The following is a 23,093-nucleotide window of genomic DNA, read 5'->3' as shown; positions in this document are numbered from 1 at the left end:
CTGTCACCCAGGCTGGATTGCAGTGGTATGATCTCTGCTCACTGCAACCTCCGCCTCCCGGGTTGGAGCAATTCTCCTGCCTCAGCCTCCTGAGTAGCTGGGACTACAGGCGTGCGACACCACGTCTGGCTAATTTTTGAATTTTTAGTAGAGACGGGGTTTCACCATGTTGGCCAGACTGGTCTGGAACTTCTGGCCTCGGGTGATCCGCCTGCCTCTGCCTTCCAAAGTGCTGGGATTCCAGGTGTGAGCCGCCGCACCCGGCCCACTTAACCTTTTTAAAGTATAAGTTCAGTGGCATTAAGTATGTTCACATTTTTGTGTAACCATTACTTCCTTCTGTCTCCATAACTTTTCGTCTTGCAAAACTGAAACTCTGCACCCAGTGAATGCTAACTCCTCGTTGCCCCATCTGTCCCCAGCCCCTAGCCACCACTATCCTACTTTCTGTCTATGAATTTGACTACCCTAGGCATACCTTATATAAATTAAATCATACACACTAGGCATGGTGGCTCACATCATGTAATCCCAGCACTTTGGGAGGCTGAGGTGGATGGATCGCTTGAGTTCAGGAGTTTGAGATCAGCCTGGGCAACATGGCGAAAACTCATTATCTACAAAAAATACAAAAATTAGTTGGATATGATGGCGCACACCTGTGTAGTACCAGCTATGGGAAAGGCTGAGATGGGAGGATCGCTTGAGCCCTGGACGTCAAGGCAGCAGTCAGCCACGATTGCACCACTGCACTTCAGCCAGGGTGACAGAGTGAGATCCTGTCTCAATCAATCAGTAATTTGTTAAAGATGACAGCAACACATAATGCAAACAAAGAAATTTTTTAAAGAAAAAAAGATCATACAGTAGTAGTCCTTTTGTGCCTAGCTTAGTTCACATAGCATAAGGTCTTCAAGGTTTATCCATGTTGCATGATATGTCAGAATTTCTTTTCCTTTTTAAGGCTAATATTCTATTGTCTGTATAGACCACATTATCTTTTTTTTTTTTGAGATGGAGTCACGCTCCGTTGCCCAGGCTGGAGTGCAGTGGCACGATCTCGGCTCACTGCAAGCTCCGCCTCCTGGGTTCACGCCATTCTCCTGCCTCAGCCTCCCCAGTAGCTGGGACTCAAGAGCCCGCCACCTCGCCTGGCTAATTTTTTGTATTTTTAGTAGAGACGGGGTTTCACCCTGTTAGCCAGGATGGTCTCGATCTCCTGACCTGGTGATCCACCCGCCTCGGCCTCCCAAAGTGCTGGGATTACAGACGTGAGCTACCGTGCCCCGTCTGTATAGACCACATTTCAAGTACCCATTCACTCACTTATGGACACTTCGGTTGCTTTCACCTTTTCACTATTTTGCATAATGCTGCTGTAAACACAAATGTATAAATCAGTGGTATTAAGTTCAAAAGAACTTTATAAAATACTTTTTTTTTTTTAGGTGGTTGGTTCTAGCTATTGCCATGGTACGTTTTTATATGGAAAAAGGAACACACAGAGGTTTATATAAAAGTGTTCAGAAGACACTTAAATTTTTCCAGACATTTGCTTTGCTTGAGGTAAGTTTTCCATCATGCTGTTTTTCTATTGCTGTAATCTTTATGTGAATATTTTTTTGTTGTGCAAAATCAATATGATTTTGCTGATTACATACCACCTATGGATTTGCTTAATACCAATGTTGACAGTGGTTTATTTAATGTTTTCTATTATTGACGTAATGATTTTTTTCTATTTGCTTACAGATAGTTCACTGTTTAATTGGTGAGTTTTTGCTTTAATTTTATACTTTTATTATAAATTGCCTTTAGGGCAATAGTTGACTTGTTTTTCTTTTTAAGGAATTGTACCTACTTCTGTGCTTGTGACTGGGGTCCAAGTGAGTTCAAGAATCTTTATGGTGTGGCTCATTACTCACAGTATAAAACCAGTAAGTGATGCAAACATGTTGTCTGCTTGAGCCTGCAGGAAAGCTTTCCATTCATAGGAATCTAAAATATTAACATTTGTACATTTCAGGAAGTGGAAGCATTGGACAACAAGGAGTTGGGTTTGAGTTTTAGGTATTGTGCATTGACTTAGTGCCTTAGCAGATTGGCTTTGAAACAAACAAAGCCAAATATTGGCATCTTATATCCATAATACATTCTCCTTTGATATTTTCCAGTTTTTGAAATTAGTATTCAGACTCTGTCAAATAAGCGGCAGAAAATGTTCTTTTTTGTAGAAGTTTCTTTTCAATCCAAGTTGTCCTCTTTGATTATGTAATCAAAGTTGTCATTATAAAATTTATTATTTCTGGCCAGGGGCAATGGCTCACGCCTGTAATCCCAGCATTTTGGGAGGCCAAGGCAGGTGGATCACCTGAGGTCAGGAGTTTGAGACCAGCCTGGCCAACATGATGAAACCCTGTCCCTATTAAAAATACAAAAATTAGCTGGGCGTGGTGGCGAGCACCTGAAATCCCAGCTACTCAGGAGGCTGAGGCAGAAGAATTGCTTGAACCCAAGAGGCGGAGGTTGCAGTGAGCTGAGATTGTGCCACTGCACTCCAGCCTGGGCAACAGAGCGAGACTCCATCTCAAAAAAAAAAAAAATTATATCTCATTTAGCATTGAGTATTATAGCAACAGACATAAAAAGTAAATGCAGTTCTATAGATCTGAACAAATGGAAAAGACTAAAAGTTAGAAGGGGTCAAAGGATAAAAATTTTAATTAGGAGGAATTAAGTTCAAGAAACGTATTATGCAACGTAGTGACTGTAGTTAATAGCAATGTATTGTATATTTGAAAATTGCTAAGAGAACAGGGTCTTACCACAAATAAATGAGTATATATGGTAATACATAGGTTAATCAACTTGATTTAGCCATTTCACATGTGTGCATATTTTGGAACATCATGTTGTACACCATAAATATATGCAATTTTAATTTCCAATTAAAAATAATTTTCAAAAAAATGCTAAGGAGCTGAAGGAAAAATAAACAATTTTTATTGAGGCATGACAGGAGACAGACCTAATTACTGAATCTAATTAATATTCAAACCTTTTAGGCGAGATAGACACCATGCTGCTATGTCAAGATACTGGGCATTTTTAAACCCATGTTAGGGCCAGGCGAGGTGGCTCATGCCTGTAATCCCAGCACTTTGGGAGGCCGAGGTGGATGAATCACCTGAGGGTCAGGAGTTCGAGACCAGCCTGGCCAATATGGTGAAACCTCGTCTCTACTAAAAATACAAAAATTAGCCAGACGTGGTGGCGGGCGCCTGTCATCCCAGCTACTCGGGACGCTGAGGCAGGAGAATTGCTTGAACCCGGGAGGTGGAGGGTGCAGTGAGCTGAGATCGCACCACTGCATTCCAGTTTGGGCAACAGAGTGAGACTCTATCTCAAAAAAAAAAAAAAAAAAAAACCCATGACAGGAACATTTCCCATGTGAACCCTTCTGACCTCTTGACAGCCTTCAGAACCTCCTGTCTCCCCAAGGACAGATCTCTGGCCTCCTTTCCATTTCTCAGATGCCTTTCTTATCTCAGATTGGGGACTGACACCTGACCTCTTCTCTGTTCCTCTTAGCTTCACTGGCCTCCTGTGTGTGTGGGGACAACTCATTGACTTCCTGCCCTTTATACATTATCTCTCGTGACTAGTATCTTTCACTCAACTTGCATGATTTACCTGTTCCCTAACCAGCGACTGCCAGACAGATAGTGCAGACAGCAGTGAGCACATGGCATGGGAGAGGCAAACTATTAATTAACTTTGCCTACTCGTTTAAAAGCAGGACTACAGCATTAACAGACGAGAAGAGAGACTCTTCCAGGCAGTGAGGGAATATGATAGCTGAGTTAGGACCACCATGAGTCTGAAGAATGAAGGAGAAGAAAGACAACATTAACTAGACATTAACTAGAGAGATGGAGGTAAAGGGAAGCTTGAGAGTCGCAAGTTCCAAAAAGGAAACAGGACCCATCTGCCCCGTTTATCCTCCAGAGGATCTCTGCCTTAATGTTCCTATTTATTTTTTGCTGACGATAGTTTCCCACTGGTACTTATTCAGCCCTCCTTAATTAATTCAACCAATATTATTGAATGCATTCTGTACACCTAGTGCTGTTCAAATTTCTGGATTTACAGAAATGAATAAAGTGGGCTGGGCGTGGTGGCTCATGCCTGTAATCCCAGCACTTCGGGAGGCTGAGGCGGGTGGATCACTTGAGGTCAGGAGTTCAAGACCAGCCTGGTCAACATGGTGAAACCCTGTCTCTACTAAAAATTCAAAAGTTAACCAAGTGTGGTGGTGCGCACCTGTAGTCCCAGTTACTTGGGAGGCTGAGGCAGGAGAATCTCTTGAACTCAAGAGGCAGAGGTTGTAGTGAGCTGGGATTGTGTTACTGCACTCCAACCTGGGTGACAGAGCAAGACTCTGTCTCAAAAAAAAAGAACAAGGCAATCCCAGCTGTCAAGTGTACTGGCTGTTGGGAAGTGGGGGACACTTAACTTGGAATCATGCACAGATGCTAATAGTGCACCTCATCTGTGCCTGACAGTGTGCTGGGATATGGCTGTTGACAATACAAACATGGTTCTCACTGGTGGAGCCTAAACTTGGGAGAGAAGCTGAACAAATATTTAATTATGTAAGTGTTAAGTGCTTTGAAGCAAGAGCTCAGTATGCATTGCAGTATACCTAGGGACTTCGTCTGACGTAGGCAGTGAAAGAAGGCTTCCCTTAAGGGGGGATATAGATGTTGAGCGCTGACATGTACAAGAGTTAGCCAGACAACTCTTAGTACAGATTGGCAAATGCTGCAATACAGATATGAACAAAGTACAGTAGAAGAAGGGTGTTGGGCTGGGCATGGTGGCTCATACCTGTAATCCCAGCACTTTGGGAGGCTGAGACCACCCTGGCCAACACAGTGAGACCCCGTCTCTACTAAAAATACAAAAATCAGCAAGGCATGTAATCCCAGCTACTCTGGAGGCTGAGGCACAATACTCATTTGGACCTGGGAGGCAGAGGTTTTAGTGAACCGAGATTGCACCCCTGCATTCCAGCCTGGGTGACAGAGCAAGACTCTGTCTCAAAAAAAAAAAAAAAAAAAAAAAAAAAAAGAAGAGTGGTGAGCAAATAACTGCTCAGGGTGAGAGGAGAGGGTTGGAGACAGTTTTCTAGAGGGCGAGATGTTTTAGCTGAATCTTGAAAGATGGGAAAAGATTTGTTATGGAATAAGAGAGTAACATTCCAGTGAGAGGGAATAACGTGTTAAATTGCACAAGTTCAGAGCATATTCTGGAAATAACGAAATCTAGTGTCACCAGAGAGAGAAGTAGGTAGGAGGGTTGAGTAATTGTAGATGAAGTTGGAGAGATTTCTGAGCAAGGATTGTAAAGAACCTTGAATATGGTGTGCAGGTATTAGGGCTCATCCTTCTGTGAAGCAGTATGGGACCAGTGAAACTTTTAAATCACAGGACTTAGCTAATTCTAATTTGTTTTTTATTTGCTTCCTTGATTTCTTTTTAAAAGAAAACTTGCATTCATGAGGAGAATAAAGAGAGGAAAGACTATTTAAGAAACAGTTACAGTAGTCCAGATGAGAGATGATAAAGCCCTGAATTAAAATAGTGGTAAAAGGGCCAAAGATGAGTGAGTAATTCAAGCGTTGGTCTTACAGTGGAACAGGTGTGATTCAATGATTACGAGAAGTAGGAGGGTCAGATTTTGGTTTCAGCAAGGTAACACTGTCCTCCGACGATAGCGTTGTTGCCTGAAGTGAAGGACGAGGGAAAAAAAACCAGTCTATGGTCAACTATTCCTGTGCATAGGATATATTTAAGTTCCAGGTTTATAATTAATTATGTTAACGGTGACTGCATTAAGTTTCCTGTGTTGCATTTGCGTAACCCTAACATTCCATTATAAATAAAAGGCAATAAATAAGTAAAGTAAGTACCTTCATTGAAAAGCAAGTTCCAGGTTGAATGACACTGGATTTCTCTGTAATTCTGCAGATCCAGAATGAGGAGAGTGTGGTGCTTTTTCTGGTCGCGTGGACTGTGACAGAGATCACTCGTTATTCCTTCTACACATTCAGCCTTCTTGACCACTTGCCATACTTCATTAAATGGGCCAGGTGGCGATGTCTTGCCATTTAGTTTCTCATTGTCCTGTGCGTGCTTATTTTGTGTGCTAACGCCAGAGAACTAAAATTCGTGTTTCAGTCCCATGATGCCAGAGTGCTGTTGCTTTAGATATTAGCTGATACAACTAATAATAATAATTGTATTATTTATTTAATAATATTAAATAATAATTATATGAGTTATGCTTTGTATTCTAAAAGTGTAATGATCAGAGAGGAATTGTATTAAAAAATATTTTGAGTGAAATCAATGTAAGACAAATTATTGTAGTATCCTTAACCTCAGAATTGGTCATTCATTTTTTTTTTGGAAAACACAATAAACATTTTTGGAATTAGCTTAAATAAGCAGTGCCAAAAATATGGTGTTTTTTGGTCTATGACATAAATTATTTTAAGAGTCAATCTAGCAGCCACAATTTATGTCATTTATGCAATGCGACTGGTTTTTTTCTTTGCTTTAAGTTGCAGAGATATTTTTAATAGTCATACTTACTTAAAATTGTATTATTTGGAATGTGGATAAAATTTATATTTGAAGGGCTCCAAATAGATCCTAAAGCAACAGTTTTTAAAGCAAAAGATATCTGTTCTTTTTGAAGTTTGAATTCTTTGAGCAACTGAGATTTTAGAAAGTTGTTATAAAAGCAAAACTCTTTGGAGAACAAGTCACAAATCAGTATAGATTTGTTCACTTTATTCTTTGTATTATATTTATGGTAGCAGTAACAATGACAAATGGTGTGTGCCTACTGCATGCCTGAAATGCAGGTATGAACAAAACAAATTCTCTGCCTTATGACGAAGACAATACATAAACTAATAGATATGTGATATGTCAGGTGGTGATAAATGCTGCTGGGATTATAGGTGTGAGCCACCATGCCTAGTCAATTACTCTTTTTAAATCTCATGTATTATACATGTTCAAATATAGTAAATGAGAATATATAAACCAAAAAGAAGGAAAACTACTTTTAAATTACTTTACTTATAATCTGTCTACCCAAGGATAATCACTGTTAATTGTGTTTTATGGTTTTTTTTTTTTTTTTTTTTTTTTTTTTTTGAGACAGGGTCTCATTCTGTCACCCAGGCTGGAGTGCAGTGGCACGATCTTGGCTCACTTCAATATCCACCACCTGGGCTCAAGCGATTCTCCTGCCTCAGCTTCCCAAGTAGCTGGGAGTACAGGCGCAGGCCACCACACCTGGCTAATTTTTGTATTTTTTGTAGAGAAGGGGTTTCACCATGTTGCCCAGGCTGGTCTTGAACTCCTGAGTTCAACTGATCCACCCACCTCGGCCTCCCTAAGTGCTAGGATTACAGGTGTGAGCCACTGCCCCCAACCATGTTATACATTCTTTTAGACGTTTTAATATTCTCTAGCTCTTTTTTAGACACTTGTGGCTTACCACTTTGCATATGATGAAATACTTTGAAATTATAATTTGAGCTTAAGTGTCTTGTCTGTCATAAGAAGGTTGCACTATGATTTACATGGATTTGGGTGGTCTTAATCTTACTGTACATGAAAATGTATTTACCTTTAATGACTGGGCTTTTTAAAGGTTGGCAATTTTGAATGTAGTGGGACTCTAATCCTAGAACACATTAATATCATTTCGCATGACAATGTTCTGGACCTCTGGCATCTTTAAAAATACTAACTCATCATCTACTCTCTTTTCATGTGCTGAATTTACAAAATTTGTCTGAAGAAGATAACAGAATATACGTTGCACATTTTCCTGAGGTCAGGCACATTAGACTTGATGACTTTGTGTGTCTGTCTTTTGGAATGCATTTGCATGTCTTGAGTGTCTGTAAAAGTTAGAAACTGCCATAGTATGTTTAAATTTGCTGTTTAGAAAGTGTTTATCCATTGCAGACTGGGCGTGGTGGCTCATGCCTGTAATTCCAACACTTTGGGAGGCCAAGGTGGGTGGGTCACTTGAGGTCAAGAGTTCGAGATCAGCCTGGCCAACCTGGTGAAACCCCATCTCTACTAAAAAATAAAATTAGCCACATGTGCCTGTAATCCCAGCTACTTGGGAGGCTAAGGCAGGAGAATTGCTTGAACCAGGAGGCGGAGGTTGCAGTGAACTGAGATCATGCCACTGCACTCCAGCTTGGCAACAGAGAGAGACTGTGTCTCAAAAAAAGAAATTGTTTATCCATTGCCTTAATGTTAAACAAGTTATACAATCTTTCAGTCTTTGAAATCATTTGTTGCATAATATATTGTCAGCTGATCATAATCATAAATGTTTCATGTCAAAATGAAACATGTCAAAAAGATCTTAAAAATCCCAGCCATCTAAATATACTTCCCAACCCCATTAAGTAATGTAAAATAATATTTGTATTTATGCTCAGATGTTGAAGATGTTGTTCTCAAATAAAACTACGCTTTAGAAATGGCTTCTTATTTATAAGTAGTTTAGCCTATTGTTATAGTTTGAATATACTTTGATTCTACTTATGTGTTATAAGTGTCCTTGGAAAAGTCCTCAGAATAAGTAATTGTATATATTATATTTTTCATATTGATTTCCATTTTAATTTAGAAAATTCACTCCCTTCAAAAAACTTTTAGACAGTAATTGAGAACCTTCAAAGAAGCACTGTATCTTTTTTTTGAATGTGGTCTATCCATAGTTAAATCTCCCATACTGCCCTCAGAACTTAGAGAGGTAGTAACATGCAATCTTTTTGAAGTGCAAGTAAAGTCAAATAAATTATATAATTTGTTCCCATTTCATTATAAATTTTCACTGCCCTTAAGACTTTCAATTAGCTTATTGTAGGTGTGTTAATTTTTTCTTCTATTAAGGAATAATCCTGCCAAAAAAAAAAAAAAAAATCTTTTGAAAACCACATAAAATAAAAATTGCAACTTAATCAGTTTGGGTATTTTATTGAGTTAGGTATATAAAATGTCCAGTTACGGGATTTAAAAAATTGAGGTACAGGGAAAGATTGAGTTAAATGATACGCAAATAACTGCCCAAGACTGGTAAGAAAGCAGGGAGTTTCTCCAAGGCCAGGAAGGGATTAACAGGTACAGGGAGGGAATCATTCTTCTTTCTTGAACAACTCATCTATTTTGGCAAATAATTCTGCCCTCCTCCCCATATCCTATCTTCGCATATCCCTGACATATAGGAATAAGGTGATTTTTAATTTGTCTCCAAGCTTGTTCAATACTGACAACTTTGACTTTTCTTTATAGATATTTCGTAATGCCAACAAAATGATTAAATACAGATTGGATTTTTTTTCCGTCAAAAAGTTGACCTTTTGTTTTAAATTAAAAATTTTTTTTAATTAAATTAAAATTTTTTGAGACAGGGTCTTGCTGTGTCACCCAGGCTGAAGTACAGTGGTGAGGTCTTGGCTCACTGCCCCCTTGACCTCCTGGGCTCAAGCCTTAGCCTCCCAAGTAGCTGGGGCTACAGGCACACACCACTGTGCTCGGCTAATTAAATTTTTTTTTTTTTTTTTTTTTTTAGAGACAGGGTCTCACTATATTGCCCAGGGTGGTCTTGCTCTCTGGCCTCTTGACTTCAGTTTTCTGTGGTTACTGTTATATAGTGACTGACTCGGAGAAAAATGATTTTTTTAAAATGAAGAAATATGATCATCTTGGATCCTTTGGGCCCCTCTTATTGGAGCCCAGCCAGTAGAACACAGAGTGTTTCTAATAGGAGGCATACATGATGCCTGGCCTACTGTGTGTTCCAGACCTTGCCACAGACCAAATGAACACATGGTGACTTTGGATTTAGAGTAGAACTCTCTTTTCTTTCTTTTTTTTTTTTTGAGACGGAGTCTCGCTCTGTCGCCCAGGCTGGAGTGCAGTGGCCGGATCTCAGCTCACTGCAAGCTCTGCCTCCCGGGTTTACGCCATTCTCCTGCCTCAGCCTCCCAAGTAGCCGGGACTACAGGCGCCCGCCACCTCGCCCGGCTAGTTTTTTGCATTTTTTTAGTAGAGACGGGGTTTCACCGTGTTAGCCAGGATGGTCTCGATCTCCTGACCTCGTGATCCGCCCGTCTCGGCCTCCCAAAGTGCTGGGATTACAGGCTTGAGCCACCGCGCCCGGCCTAGAGTAGAACTTTCTTAGCTCTATTTTAAACAAGCTAACTCTGCCTTTAATATGGGAATTCAGGAAGTAACTTGTCAACTTGTTTTGTTACGGGAGCAGTTTTAGACAATATAATATACTCATTAGTAGCTATTCATGCTTCAGGTGTTATTATCCGTTTTCTGCAATAATTGCTTTTCATTAGTAACCACAAAGACTTTTCCAAATGCCTCTTAAAAATAACTACCTTGGTAATTTCAAGGTTTAGATATAAAATTTAGGATAATCACTGGTCTTTTTAAACGCAGTGTTTGATCAATAAATTACTAGCTGCCGCGGACAAAAGCAGTCATTTGTGATTTTATGCACCAAAGAAGTTATCATTACAATACCTTTTTTTAAAAGTTACATAGGTTGGGCATGGTGGCTCACGTCTGTAATCCCAGCACTTTGGGAGGCTGAGGCGGGTGGATCACCTGAAGGCAGGAGTTCAAGACCAGCCTGACCAACATGGTGAAACCCTGTCTCTACTAAAAATACAAAAATTAACCCGGCATGGTGGTGTGCACCTGTAATCCCAGCTACTCAGGAGGCTGAGGCAGGAGAACCTGTTTAACCTGGGAGGCGGAGGTTGCAGTGAGCCAAGATTGCGCTACCTGCACTCCAGCCTAGGCAACAGAGTGAGACTCTATCTTAAAAAAAAAAAGAAAAAAAAAAAAAAGAAAAGAAACCCAAAAATTAGCTGGGCATGGTGGCGCGCACCTGTAATCCCAGCTGCTTGGGAGGCTGAGGCAGGAGAATTACTTGAACCTAGGATGTGGAGGTTGCAGCGAGCCAAGATTGTGCCACTGCACTCTAGCCTGGTGTCAAGAGCCTACTCCATCTCAAGACAAAACCAAGAAAAACTACATATACATTTTTTAATATACAAAAGTATTTCAGTACTCTAAAATAAGTTGATACTATTTTATTAAAAAGACATTGCCTATTGTGGAAACTGATACTAGGAAAAAAAAGGATGATAATTAATAAGCAAATGATTAAAGTAGAACTATTAACTTTATGTAAGATTATGGTAATTATGTAAAGAAAAGAGAATTTTGAAGTTTAAATTTAGTAGTAGCAATAGACTTGTAAAGTCAAATAACTATTCTAGAAAAATAATTCTCTGAGGTTTTTCTTTCTCCAGATATAATTTTTTTATCATCTTATATCCTGTCGGAGTTGCTGGTGAACTTCTTACAATATATGCTGCCTTGCCGTATGTGAAGAAAACAGGAATGTTTTCAATAAGACTTCCTAACAAATACAATGTCTCTTTTGACTACTATTATTTTCTTCTTATAACCATGGCCTCATATATACCTTGTAAGTATATACTTATTAGTACTTTGATTTGACATACGATGTGGAAATTTTTGAAAGGATATAATAATAGGGGAAATAATTAGAAATAATTGCTTATAAATACGTTAAAACTTCAGTTTAACCCCATATTTACTGTTAATTTGGGAAAATTGAAGGGAGAGTGAGGCAGAAGACATTTCACTTGCTATGAGAATAAAGGCAAGTAAATTAATGCATGGATGATTGCTTTCTCAAAATCATGTAAACATCAGCTTAGTATGATTTGTTTTTTAAAGAAAGATAAAAATAAATTATGTTTAAAGCATTAGTGCACTTTTTACAAGCATCTAGAATTATATGTCTGAATATAAACACTCTATCCAAGAAAATGTGAGATTATTTCTATCTATTCATTAAGCATATATTTGGAAAAATCATCTAGGAGTAGCTTTGAGTCTTATTTGTGTTGCTCTATGTACTTGCAAATAATAAAGACTCTTTTCTTAAAGGATTTTGAATAAGTCAGCCTCTTCACTAATTTCTCATCATCTTTCAGTAGTTGCAGTGAATTGGTGAGGCTTTGCTCCATTTAAGTGCTAATAGTGAGGCAAGGCTCAGTGGCTCACGCCTATAATCCCAGCACTTTGGGAGGCCGAGGTGGGTGGATCACCTGAGGTCAAGAGTTCGAGACCAGCCTGGCCAACATGGCAAAACCCTCTCTCTACTAAAATACAAAAATTAACTGAGCATGATGGTGCATGTCTGTAATCCCAGCTACTCAGGAGGCTGAGGCAGGAGAATCATTTGAACCCTAGAGGCAGAGGTTGCAGTGAACTGAGATGGCACCATGGCACTCCAGCTTGGGTAACAAGAGCGAGACTCTGTCTCAAAATAAAAAAAAAATTTTAAAAAAAGGGGGGGCTAATAGTGATATATTTTTAGGTCAAACATTGATACCTCTAAAATCTACATTGACATGATATAAATTATTTCATCTAAAGGAGATGAGCATAAAACTTGGGCAGCCCCTTGAGGTCTCCAACGTTTTTTTGTTGTTTTTTGAGATGGAGTCTTGCTCTTTTGCCCAGGCTAGAGTGCAGTGGTGCAATCTCAGCTCACTGCAATCTCTGCCTCTCAGGTTCATGGGATTACAGGCGCCTGCCACAATGCCCACCTAATTGTTGTATTTTTAGTAGAGACGAGGTTTCACCATATTGGCCAGGCTGGTCTCAAACTCCTGACCTCAAGGGATCTGCCCACCTTGGCCTCCCAAAGTGCTGGGATGACAGGCATGAGTCACTGCCCTCCAGCCAATGTCTCCAACTTGTATCTTTCCCAAAGTCAAAATTGACTTAGTGGTGAAAGATGTGTTTTCCCCTTGTCTTCTACCACTTCAGCCTGATTCTGTATCCGATTTTCTACTCCAGCCAGTTCAGGAGAGCTAAGGAGGGGATGTCTACTCTAATGGTTCACATCCCTCTCTTTTCCTAATGGCAGGTTAATGGTAGCATGGCTTGAACAGAACCAGAGCTTGCTTAGGTATCTGACAGTTACAGGTTCAAACAGTGGGTTCTCCTCTTCCTCATGGCCTTTGAGGCATCTCCATGGAAATGGAGGGCCTGAAGCACCTTTTTCAGTTGTCCTGGGAGATGGAGACTCTGGCCTGTACCAGTAGCAGCTTTTCAGTTCACCATGCTCCCAGCTACTGAGTCCCACTGGCCAGAGGGTCACTCACCTCAGGACATGTTTTCCACTGCATTCTTTTTTTTTTTTAATTCCCTCCTCCCCCTGCATTCTTGATGTTAGTAATAAATCAATTAATTTTACTTTGCTTATTAAATCCTTTGCTAATTAAAAGTACTTTTTGAATACTTAGTACTCAAAAGTAGTAGTAGTATTTCTCATTTACATTAAGATGAAAGAGGTTAAGTGAGTTGCTTAAAAATCACTAGCTTGGCCAGGCGCGGTGGCTCAAGCCTGTAATCCCAGCACTTTGGGAGGCCGAGATGGGTGGATCACGAGGTCAGGAGAGCGAGAGCATCCTGGGTAACACGGTGAAACCCCGTCTCTACTAAAAAATACAAAAAAACTAGCCGGGCGAGGTGGCGGGCGCCTGTAGTCCCAGATACTCCGGAGGCGTAAACCCAGGAGGCGGAGCTTGCAGTGAGCTGAGATCCGGCCACTGCACTCCAGCCTGGGCCACAGAGCGAGATTCCGTCTCAAAAAAAAAAAAGGAAAAAAAAAAAAAATATCACTAGCTTGCGGCCAGGTGTAGTGGCTCATGCCTGTAATCCCAGCGCTTTGGGAGGCCAAGGTGGGTGAATCACTTGAGGTCAGGAGTTCGAGACCAGCCTGGCCAACATGATGAAACCCTGTCTCTACTAAAAATACAAAAATTAGCCAGACATGGTAGTGGGCACCTGTAGTCCCAGCTACTCCGGAGGCTGACGCAGGAAAAATCACTTAAACTGGGGAGGCAGAGGTTGCAGTGAGCCGAGATTGCACCACTGCACTCCAGCCTGGGTGACAGAGTGAGACTCCATCTCAAAAAAAAAAAAAAAAAAAAAAATCACTAGCTGGTGAATAAAGCCAGGGTTTGAACTCAAGCCCATACCTTCTGTTCAGCTACTCCGAATTTTATGGAAGTATTTACAATAATTGGTCAGTGAGTTTAAGCAATTATGACCTGAATAAATTTAGCCCCCTAGGTATATATAATATGATGGTAACCTTTCTTGGGAAGTACTTAATAGAAAGAAATAAAACCTATTGTGTATTTTTGCTCTGTTTGAGCTAAGTTTACAAAGAAATTTTTACCCAAAGTTGCCTAAGCAGGATATTCAAAGCTTGTTTTGTGATAAGGTTCATTGGTTTGATTATTCTGATCATCATATTCAGAAATATTTTTACACTGGTATTGTTTATAGCTGATACTAATTTGTTTATCCACCAACATTTATACTATGAAACACCGGTTTGGAACACTGGTTCAAATTGGTTCAAAATAATTCTTCAAATTTGACTGCACAGATGACAATTTGTCCAACTGGCCTAATAACATATGTATTTATGTGTTTATTATATAATAGACTAAATACCCTCACACCCAGCCAGGAGGAGCTTCTGCTTTAGGCTCTGTTAAGAGGACCTTGTTGTATAGCCCTTCTCTGGTCACTCCACACAGCACCCCACTGCCTTCTAGATCACATTCCAGAAACCTGAGACCATGGAATTCGCTACCCGGATGGCAATAAGCATGCATCTGGGCCCTAACCAGGCTTCTTCCTCGATCCACTGTCCTGAGGGTTAACTACGTGCCAGTATACGCACCCCTGAGAAAACAGGATAGCCCGGGGGGCAGCTGTTGGTCAGGGATATGGATGAAGCTTAGATGTATGCACTCGGGTATCCTCACACATGTGCAGGAGGCCCCTTGCAGTACAGGATACGGCCAGTAGAATGGAGAAGGGGAGGCTGGGTGGGCCAGTTTTCCCTGTGCTGGAATGTTCTGGCACAGCATTCCAAAGAGTTAAGCATTCTAAATTCAAACATGGTCTTCTAAGTCGTTATGAAGGTATTTTTATCAAGGCATTTAAGTTTGTTAAAAACAAGCAAAAATAGGCCAGGCACAGTGGCTCATACCTGTGATCCCAGCACTTTGGGAGGCCAAGGCAGGTGGATCATTTGAGGTCAGGAGTTCAAGACCAGGCTGACCAACCTGGTGAAATCCCATCTCTACTAAAAACAGAAAAATTAGGTGTGGTGGTGGTGCATGCCTGTAATCTCGGCTACTTGGGAGGCAGGAGAATTGCTTGAACCTGGGAGGCAGAGGTTGCAGTGAGCTGAGATCACGCCACTGCACTCCAGCTGGGGCAATAGAGTGAGACTCTGTCTCAGGGAAAAAAAAATGAAAAGCAAAAGTAAAAAAAACCCCAACAGTTACAGCATTAGAATATTTAGGCATGTGGTATGTGGGCTTCCATTTGCACTCTTACACTCTTGAGCTCTGTATATATCCAGGGAACAGCAGTGCTATGGGATGTATTTACTCTCTAACATTGCCACATTTACTAATTCAAGTATAAGTAATTATAAAGCAATAGCTTCTTTTTCTTTTTCTTTTTCAATGAAGTGTTTCCACAACTCTATTTTCATATGTTACGTCAAAGAAGAAAGGTGCTTCATGGAGAGGTGATTGTAGAAAAGGATGATTAAATGATCTCTGCAAACAAGGTGCTTTTTCCAGAATAACCAAGATTACCTGAGTCCAAGTTTTAGTAACAAGAATAAAGAACTTTGTGAAATATCATGGATTGTATGGTTTCTTAAAATATAACTCGAGATGTGGTATTTGCCAGTATTTGTGTTCTTCTTCTGCCAGATCTATTTTGTACAAGAACTGTGCAAATATCAGTAACTCTTGGGTAGGTATTGATTATTAAGAAAATAATTAGGTGTATTATCTGGGGGAAAAAAAATCTTTTACTAAATTTTTTTGAAACATGCTCAAAGCTTTTTAAATCAATATTTAGAAATTAGTTTAATGATTTACGATTATACGTGCCAGTGATATTTATGTGATATTTATAAATGAAAATAAATGCAAAATTATAACAACTTGTTAATAATGTATTGGTATTTTTGAACCCCTAATCTATTTTTTCAGGAAATAAGGCAGCGTTATGATCAATAACAATTTTTGGAAACGTGGATATAATTTGCTAAAGTAAGACTGTTGATGTAGATAAAGTAGCAGCATAAAAACACACATATATTCAAGTAGGTGTCATAGTTGGAAAATATTCTTTGGAAATATTTCTAGGCAGTTGAAATTACTTATACTGCTAAGGAAATCTATTCTTCATTTAAATTAGCCACTTAAGGATAAGTTTTTCAACTGTGAAGGTTTTAAGGAGCTAAGAAGAGCGTAAGTATTTGCCCCACTGTTAAAAAAATAACATGACATCTGACTATAATGTATTCAGTCTGGGAGTGGTAGCTCACACCTGTAATCCCAGCATTGGAAGGTTGAGGCAGGAGGATCATTTGAGCCCAGGAGTTCAAGACCAGCCTGGGCAATATAGCAAGACCCCATCCCTAAAAAAGATACAAAAAAAAAAAAAATTAACCGGGCATGGTGACACATGCCTGTAGTTCCAGCTACTTGGGAGGCTGAGGTGGGAGGATCACTTGAGCCCAGGAATTCGAGGTTACAGTGAGCTATGATGGTACCACTGTACTTAAAACTTGGGTGACAGAGCAAGACCCTGTCTCTGAAAAATAGTGATGATGATGATAAGGATGAAGATGATGATGCTGTACTCAGAGCTTTGGTTGAGAAAGTCTCTATACTGTAGAATTACCTCATTAACAATTGTTATGATAATCCCTTTATGGTACTTATGTAACTAAACATTTTGTGGTATGATCATTAGACAGACTCATTTCATTCTGAATTCCGTTGAATAGCAAAAAGTCTTGTAATAAAGTTCCTGTCCTTGTGTTTAATAAAAAAGAAACACCAGAGCTACTTTCATACTGCCTTAATTTGTAAGTAGGTCCTTTAAAAAATTTCCCTCCTTTATTCAAGTATGTTGATTTACTAACCCAGCTTTTGAGAGAATATTAAATATGTGACTTTAAAAGACAAGGAACTTTTTTTCCCCACTATAGATATCTAGGTGTAATTTTGGCTTTGAATGTTCTGTATTGTTTCCATTTATAATCAACATGTAACATTACACTTTTTAAAATGACTTGATTTTATGTTACCACCTCCTTTACAGATTATTTTCACATAGAGATTTGCAGTTCAGAACAGTTTTGCAAACTTTTACTTTAAATAACTTGGTTTTTCAAAGGTGCTATTTCTTTTATTACATTACATTGCAATGTTTCCTCTGCAGCTGAATGTTTCGTTGAGCAATTAGGTTACTAGTTCTCAAAAGTCCTAACATTCTTTCTGCTCTTACTCTATTTGATCAGTTTCATGTTGGATTTTTATATGGAAGAAATTGTCAGGGAGTCTTTACCTTTGCTTACATAGTATGAGAATTTCACATATTTTATTAGATGCCTGTCTTGCAAAAAGTATTTTAAATCGTATTTCTAAAATTTGCATTAATTCAACTAGTACTGCCTTCAAGTGGCTGTAATACTCTTTTTCTTCTTACGTTGTGGAATATCTTGAAGTAGGAATTGTGATTAACTTTAATAAAAATGAGAGTATGTTAAACTATTTGGTGACCCTTTAACATATGCAAAGTACACCTAAACTTCAGATTTCGTTTATCTTCTATATTCAACCAATTGTAAACAGTTATTTGTTTGGAAAATGAAGTGCTAAACAGTAGTTTGATTTTAAAAGGAAAAAATATTTGAAATGCCTTTACACTTATGTTGACAGAAAAGAGTCAAACTCTGTAAAATATTTGAAGAGATTTATTCTGAGCCAAATATAAGTGACCATGGCCCATGACACAGCCCTCAGGAGGTCCTGAAAACATGCGTCCAAGGTGGTTGGGGTGCACGTTGGTTTTATACATTTTAGGGAGGCATGAGACATCAGTCAGATACATTTAAGAAATACATTGGTTTGGTCCAGAAAGGCAGGACAACTGGGGGTGGAGGATTCCAGCTTATAGGTAGATTTTAAATTTTTCTGGTTGACAATTGGTTGAGTTTATCCAAAAACCTGGGATCAACAAAAAGGAATATCTGGGTTGCAATAAGAGGTTGTGGAGACTCGGGAGTTCGAGACCAGCCCAGCCAACATGGTGATGTAGCAGGACAAGCTGCAGACAAAACCCCTCAGACACCGAGTTGTGGAAGGAAAGGGCTTTATTTGGCTGGGAGCTTTGGCAAGACTCAGGTCTCCCAAAACCGAGCTCCCTGAATGAGCAATTCCTGTCCCTTTTAAGGGCTTACAACTCTAAGGGGGTCTGCGTGAGAGGGTTGTGATCGAATGAGCAAGCAGGGGGTACATGACTGGGGGCTGCATTCACTGGTAATCAGAACAGAACAGAACAGGACAGGGATTTTCACAATGCTTTTCCATACTATGTCTGGAATCTATAGATAACATAATTGGTTAGGTCAGGGGTCATTTTTAACCAGGCTCAGGGCACGTTGCCGGCTGTCTGCCTGTGAATTTCATTTCTGCCTTTTAGTGTTTACTTCTTCTTTCTTTGGAGGCAGAAATTGGGCGTAAGACAATATGAGAGGTGGTCTCCTCCCTTAATGAAACCCCATCTCTACTAAAAATGCAAGAATTATCCAGGTGTGGTGGCGCACCCCTGTCATCCCAACTATTCGGGAGGCTGAGGTGGGAGAATTGCTTGAACCCCGGAGACGGAGGTTGCAGTGAGCTGAGAACGTGCCACTACACTCCAGCCTGGGTGAGAGTGAGACCCCATCTCAGAAAAAAAAAAAAAAAAAAAAGGTTGTGGAGACCAAAGTTTCATCATGCACATGAAGCCACCAGGTAGCAGGCTTCAGAGAGAATAGTTGTAAAATGTTTCAGACTTAAAGTCTGTGTTGATTTTAATGCTGGAGATTATAATCAGGCATGTCTGACCCCACTTCCTGTCATGGCCTAAACAAGTCTCTCAGGTTACATTTTAAAAGAGCCCTAGCTGGGGAGGAAGTCCATTCAGATGATTGCGGGTGGGGGCGGGCAAGGTGCTTTTATTTTTGGTTTACATCCTGTTCTGTGACTGCATCTTCTTTTGAGCTTCTCTGTAAATCACCATAACTTTCAATAGCCAAATCAGGGCTTGTATCAGATAGAACTTTTTTTTTTTTTTTAGTGTAATACTGTTTAACTTCAAAAACATTTCAGCATTCTAAACATACAAAAAAAAAAAATAACAGAACGTTGCAAATCATGTTTAAGTACAGGAGGTTCTTGAACTTTCATTGATGCAGTGGCTCTTTGCTTTGCTGACAATGAAGAGTTCTACAGTTTGTTTAAAAACAAACAGTTTAAAAACTACCGCACTTAAAAAAAAAATTCTCATGCCAGCTGACCTCTCTGTCCACAGCTAAGATGGCAGCAGAATGCTATGTCACTATATACAGAAACAAGACAACCTGAAGCTAAATGGATGCCCCCTGCAGAGTCAACAGGTCCAGCCTCACAGTGCACACCCTGAGCTATAGCCTCTCCAAAAGGCATCTTCCCCACAGCCTCAACGCCGAGCAAGGAGCATCAAGAGTTTGTCTCGGTTGTTTTGTTCTTTTTACAAACTATAGATATATACAGTTGAAAACTCAGGATTTCTAGCCAATAACCATAGTTAACACCACCTTACAAATTAAAAAAAAAAAAAGCCAGAAACATCTTTAAATGCCTTGTCACACCAACAGCAAAGTGCACAAAGTGAGGAGAACACGAAGAGTGCCTTTTCATTTTAAAAATGTTTGGAAATATGTACAACTTTGATACAGTTTCAGGGTGCTCCAGACACCCATGGCCACTTCATGTAAACCACTGACAATTTCTAGAGCACTTTGAGAGACTACAATATGACCGTGATCAAATTTTGTAATTAAACCTAATGAGGGCAACAGACACTTCTCAAATAAGAGATGAGTCAATTACGGCGCTCCCCTACTCTAAGTATTCACAAGGAGACAGATCAACAGTTTCTTTATTCATCCTCCTCCTCCTCCTCCTCTTCTTCCTCCTCCTCTTCTTCATCTTCCTCTTCCACCTTTTTCCGGGCAACTTTAGCAGGACCCTTTGCACCATCAAACTTTCCTTTTGACTTATAGTCGGCAACATCCTTCTCATACTTCTCCTTCAGCTTTGCTGCCTTAGGGTTGTAAGGCTGCTTTTCACTGTCATTTAAATTATTCCACATCTCACCCAGCTTTTTTGCCACGTCTCCAATAGAGATGCCGGGGTTTGTGGATTTGATCTTGGGACGGAATTCTGAACAGAACAGGAAGAATCCAGACGGTGGCCTTTTGGGAGCATTAGGATCCTTCTTCTTCTTGCCTCCCTTAGCTGGTCTATAATCCTTCATTTCCCGGTCATAGCACACTTTATCTGCCTTTGCCATTTCATCAAATTTAGATGTCTCTTTCCCGGACATCGTCTTCCACCTCTCAGAGCACTTCTTGGAAAATTCTGCAAAGTTCACAGGGACCTCTGGGTTTTTCTTCTTATGTTCTTCTCTGCACGTCTGCACAAAGAAGGCATAAGCAGACATCTTGCCCTTTGGTTTCTTCGGGTCACCTTTAGCCATCCTGACTGTATTGTCCGCTAGTCTGGGCAGCGCAAGGCACGACGCGCCCAGATAGAACTTTAGAATACAGTCCTGTAGACTTTGGCTTTTGAAACACAGATCAAGAAATTTTGATGCTAGCAACTTTCAATTATATTTGGTGACAATTCCTTGATATTCTGATTTTTTTAAAAAATTTTCATAGCTTTATAGCTTGCTATATTATACAATATGCAAGTTTTAAAAAATATTTTTCAAAGTGTTAATTTGATATGAATATAGCAACATCCTTGATAGTTTTCGCTTTTTAAAAAAGCATGCTAGAAATACAAGAAAATCATTTTCAGCAAGAGTTTTTGTTGCTTGACATCTATAGATTTTCAGAAGCATTATTTTCTCATCTTTATATTTTTAACCATCTAATTATTATGCTGCTATGTCATAGTTTCTAGTGATATATTGCTAATGGTCTAAATTTTGCAATAATCCCTTTTCCTCCCCACAAATATATGTCTCATGCCCACTGTGTGTCAGGCCCTGTTGTAGGGAATTAACATCTTCCTCTAATCTTACCTCTCTCCCCTACACAGTAAACCTTTAGCAAAATTACTGGGTTAGATCGGTTAGTAAATCATATTGCAAAATAGTTATCTGTGCTTTAACAAAATAGAGTGTGTGGGTAATCTGATGTGATGGGTTCTTTGTTACTTATATGTGTATAATAAGCATATTCGGGCACCACTAAATAGACAGAATTCTGGTCTAAAACTACTTCATAACAAAATTAGTTATAGTTGATGAGACTGATACAATAAATCATTAAGAGATCCTTGAAGGAAAAAAATAACTGTAAAAGGCAACATTTAAAATATTTTTCATATGAATATGGGACGTATAGAGGTATTTACCTTTCATATACATTTTGATTTGGATTAAACATATAATTGATAGAATAAAAATTAAGCAATGCAGTTTTGTGATTTCTAGTATGAAGGCATTGAATAGAACTTAAAATTCAATTTGTTTATGGTTTTAGTCTAAATTTACAAAATATTTAAATGGACATAGGTCTCTCCTTTAGATATGAAGTTTAAACATATATTCTAAACATTTTAGATTTTTTTGTGTGCTCTTGTTATAGCTTTTAAAATATTTTTGGCATTTTTTATTTTGAAATAATTTCAAAATTACAGGAAAGTTGTTACGAATAGTAGGAAAAGCGCCTCTAAATCCTTCACTTGAATTGCCCACTTGTTAATATTTTGTCCCATTTGCTGTAGTTTTCTCTCTCTCTGTTCATAATATTTTGTGAACCATTTGAGAATAAGTTGAAACATTAACCCCTAATTTCTTCAGTGCCTATTTCCTAAGAACAAGGACATCGTGCTACCTTGCCACTGTACCATAACCTAAATCAGGAAATCAACATTGATACTGTTATTAGTAAAACTTCAGCCGAATTAAATTGAAAGGAGGTTAATTGAGCAATGAACGATTCGTGAATCGGGCAGCCCCCAGAATCAGCAGATTCAGACAGACTCCAGGGATGCCCTGTGGTCGGAACAAATTTATAGACAAAAAAGGGATGTGACATACAGAAACCGGCAAAGTGAGGTACAGAAATAGCTGGATTGGTTACATATGAGCATTTGTCTTATTTGAACACAGTCTGAACACTTAGCAGTCTGTGAGTGGTTGAAGTACGTCTGCTGGGATTGGCCAAGACTCGGCTGTTGTTACAGGTGCATACTCCTAGTTAGGTTATCAATCTTGTCTGCCTATTAAGCTAGGTTACAGTTCATCCACAAGGACTCAAATATAGAAGTACAGAGTGCTTCTCAGGCCATATTTAGTGTAATAATGCAATCCCTTTGTCTAACTGGTAGACCTTATTCCAGTCTCATTGACATGTATTATGCATGCACATGTATATTCTGGGTCAAGATCCAATCCAGGGTCAGCAATTACATCTAGTTATCATCTCTTTGAGTCTAGAGTGGTTCCTTAGTTTTTCTTCACCTTTCGTGACTTGGACATTTTCCACAGTACAGGATCGTTGTTTTATAGACAGTCCCTCCATTTGAGTTCGTTTGATGCTTCCTAATGATTAGATTTAATTATGTACCTTTGGGCAGGAATATTAAATTGTTCAATTTTTTGGTGATGTTAACTTTCATGTCTCAGGGCTTTTGCTTCTTAATGTTTTGGTTGCACATGAGTATTTTACTAATAGAAGGCATTCTAATTCATAGGAGTTTGTGAAAC

The 23,093-nt window shown here is 39.3% G+C and overlaps 1 protein-coding gene and 1 pseudogene across 2 annotated transcripts in view; one reads left to right on the top strand and one right to left on the bottom strand.

Moving 5' to 3' along the window:
- Positions 1-16,212, top strand: part of HACD1 (3-hydroxyacyl-CoA dehydratase 1) — a 28,678-nt gene extending 12,466 nt beyond the window's left edge. The window contains exons 2-7 of the mRNA XM_010354751.2: positions 1,449-1,566; positions 1,753-1,771; positions 1,849-1,937; positions 6,033-6,154; positions 11,441-11,619; positions 15,731-16,212. Of these exons, the coding sequence (XP_010353053.1) occupies positions 1,449-1,566; positions 1,753-1,771; positions 1,849-1,937; positions 6,033-6,154; positions 11,441-11,619; positions 15,731-15,813 (610 nt within the window). The 3' untranslated portion in view covers positions 15,814-16,212. The remainder of the gene's footprint in view (positions 1-1,448; positions 1,567-1,752; positions 1,772-1,848; positions 1,938-6,032; positions 6,155-11,440; positions 11,620-15,730) is intronic.
- Positions 16,213-19,985: 3,773 nt separating this feature from the next.
- LOC115900401 lies at positions 19,986-20,888 on the bottom strand (annotated as a pseudogene). The gene has a single exon (XR_004060082.1). The product of XR_004060082.1 is annotated as a high mobility group protein B3 pseudogene (transcript).
- Between the last annotated feature and the right edge of the window lie 2,205 nt (positions 20,889-23,093).

The sequence above is a fragment of the Rhinopithecus roxellana genome, chromosome 11 (genome assembly GCF_007565055.1).
Source record: "Rhinopithecus roxellana isolate Shanxi Qingling chromosome 11, ASM756505v1, whole genome shotgun sequence".
Classification (NCBI taxonomy): domain Eukaryota; kingdom Metazoa; phylum Chordata; class Mammalia; order Primates; family Cercopithecidae; genus Rhinopithecus; species Rhinopithecus roxellana.
This window is presented reverse-complemented; position numbering and strand designations above follow the sequence as displayed.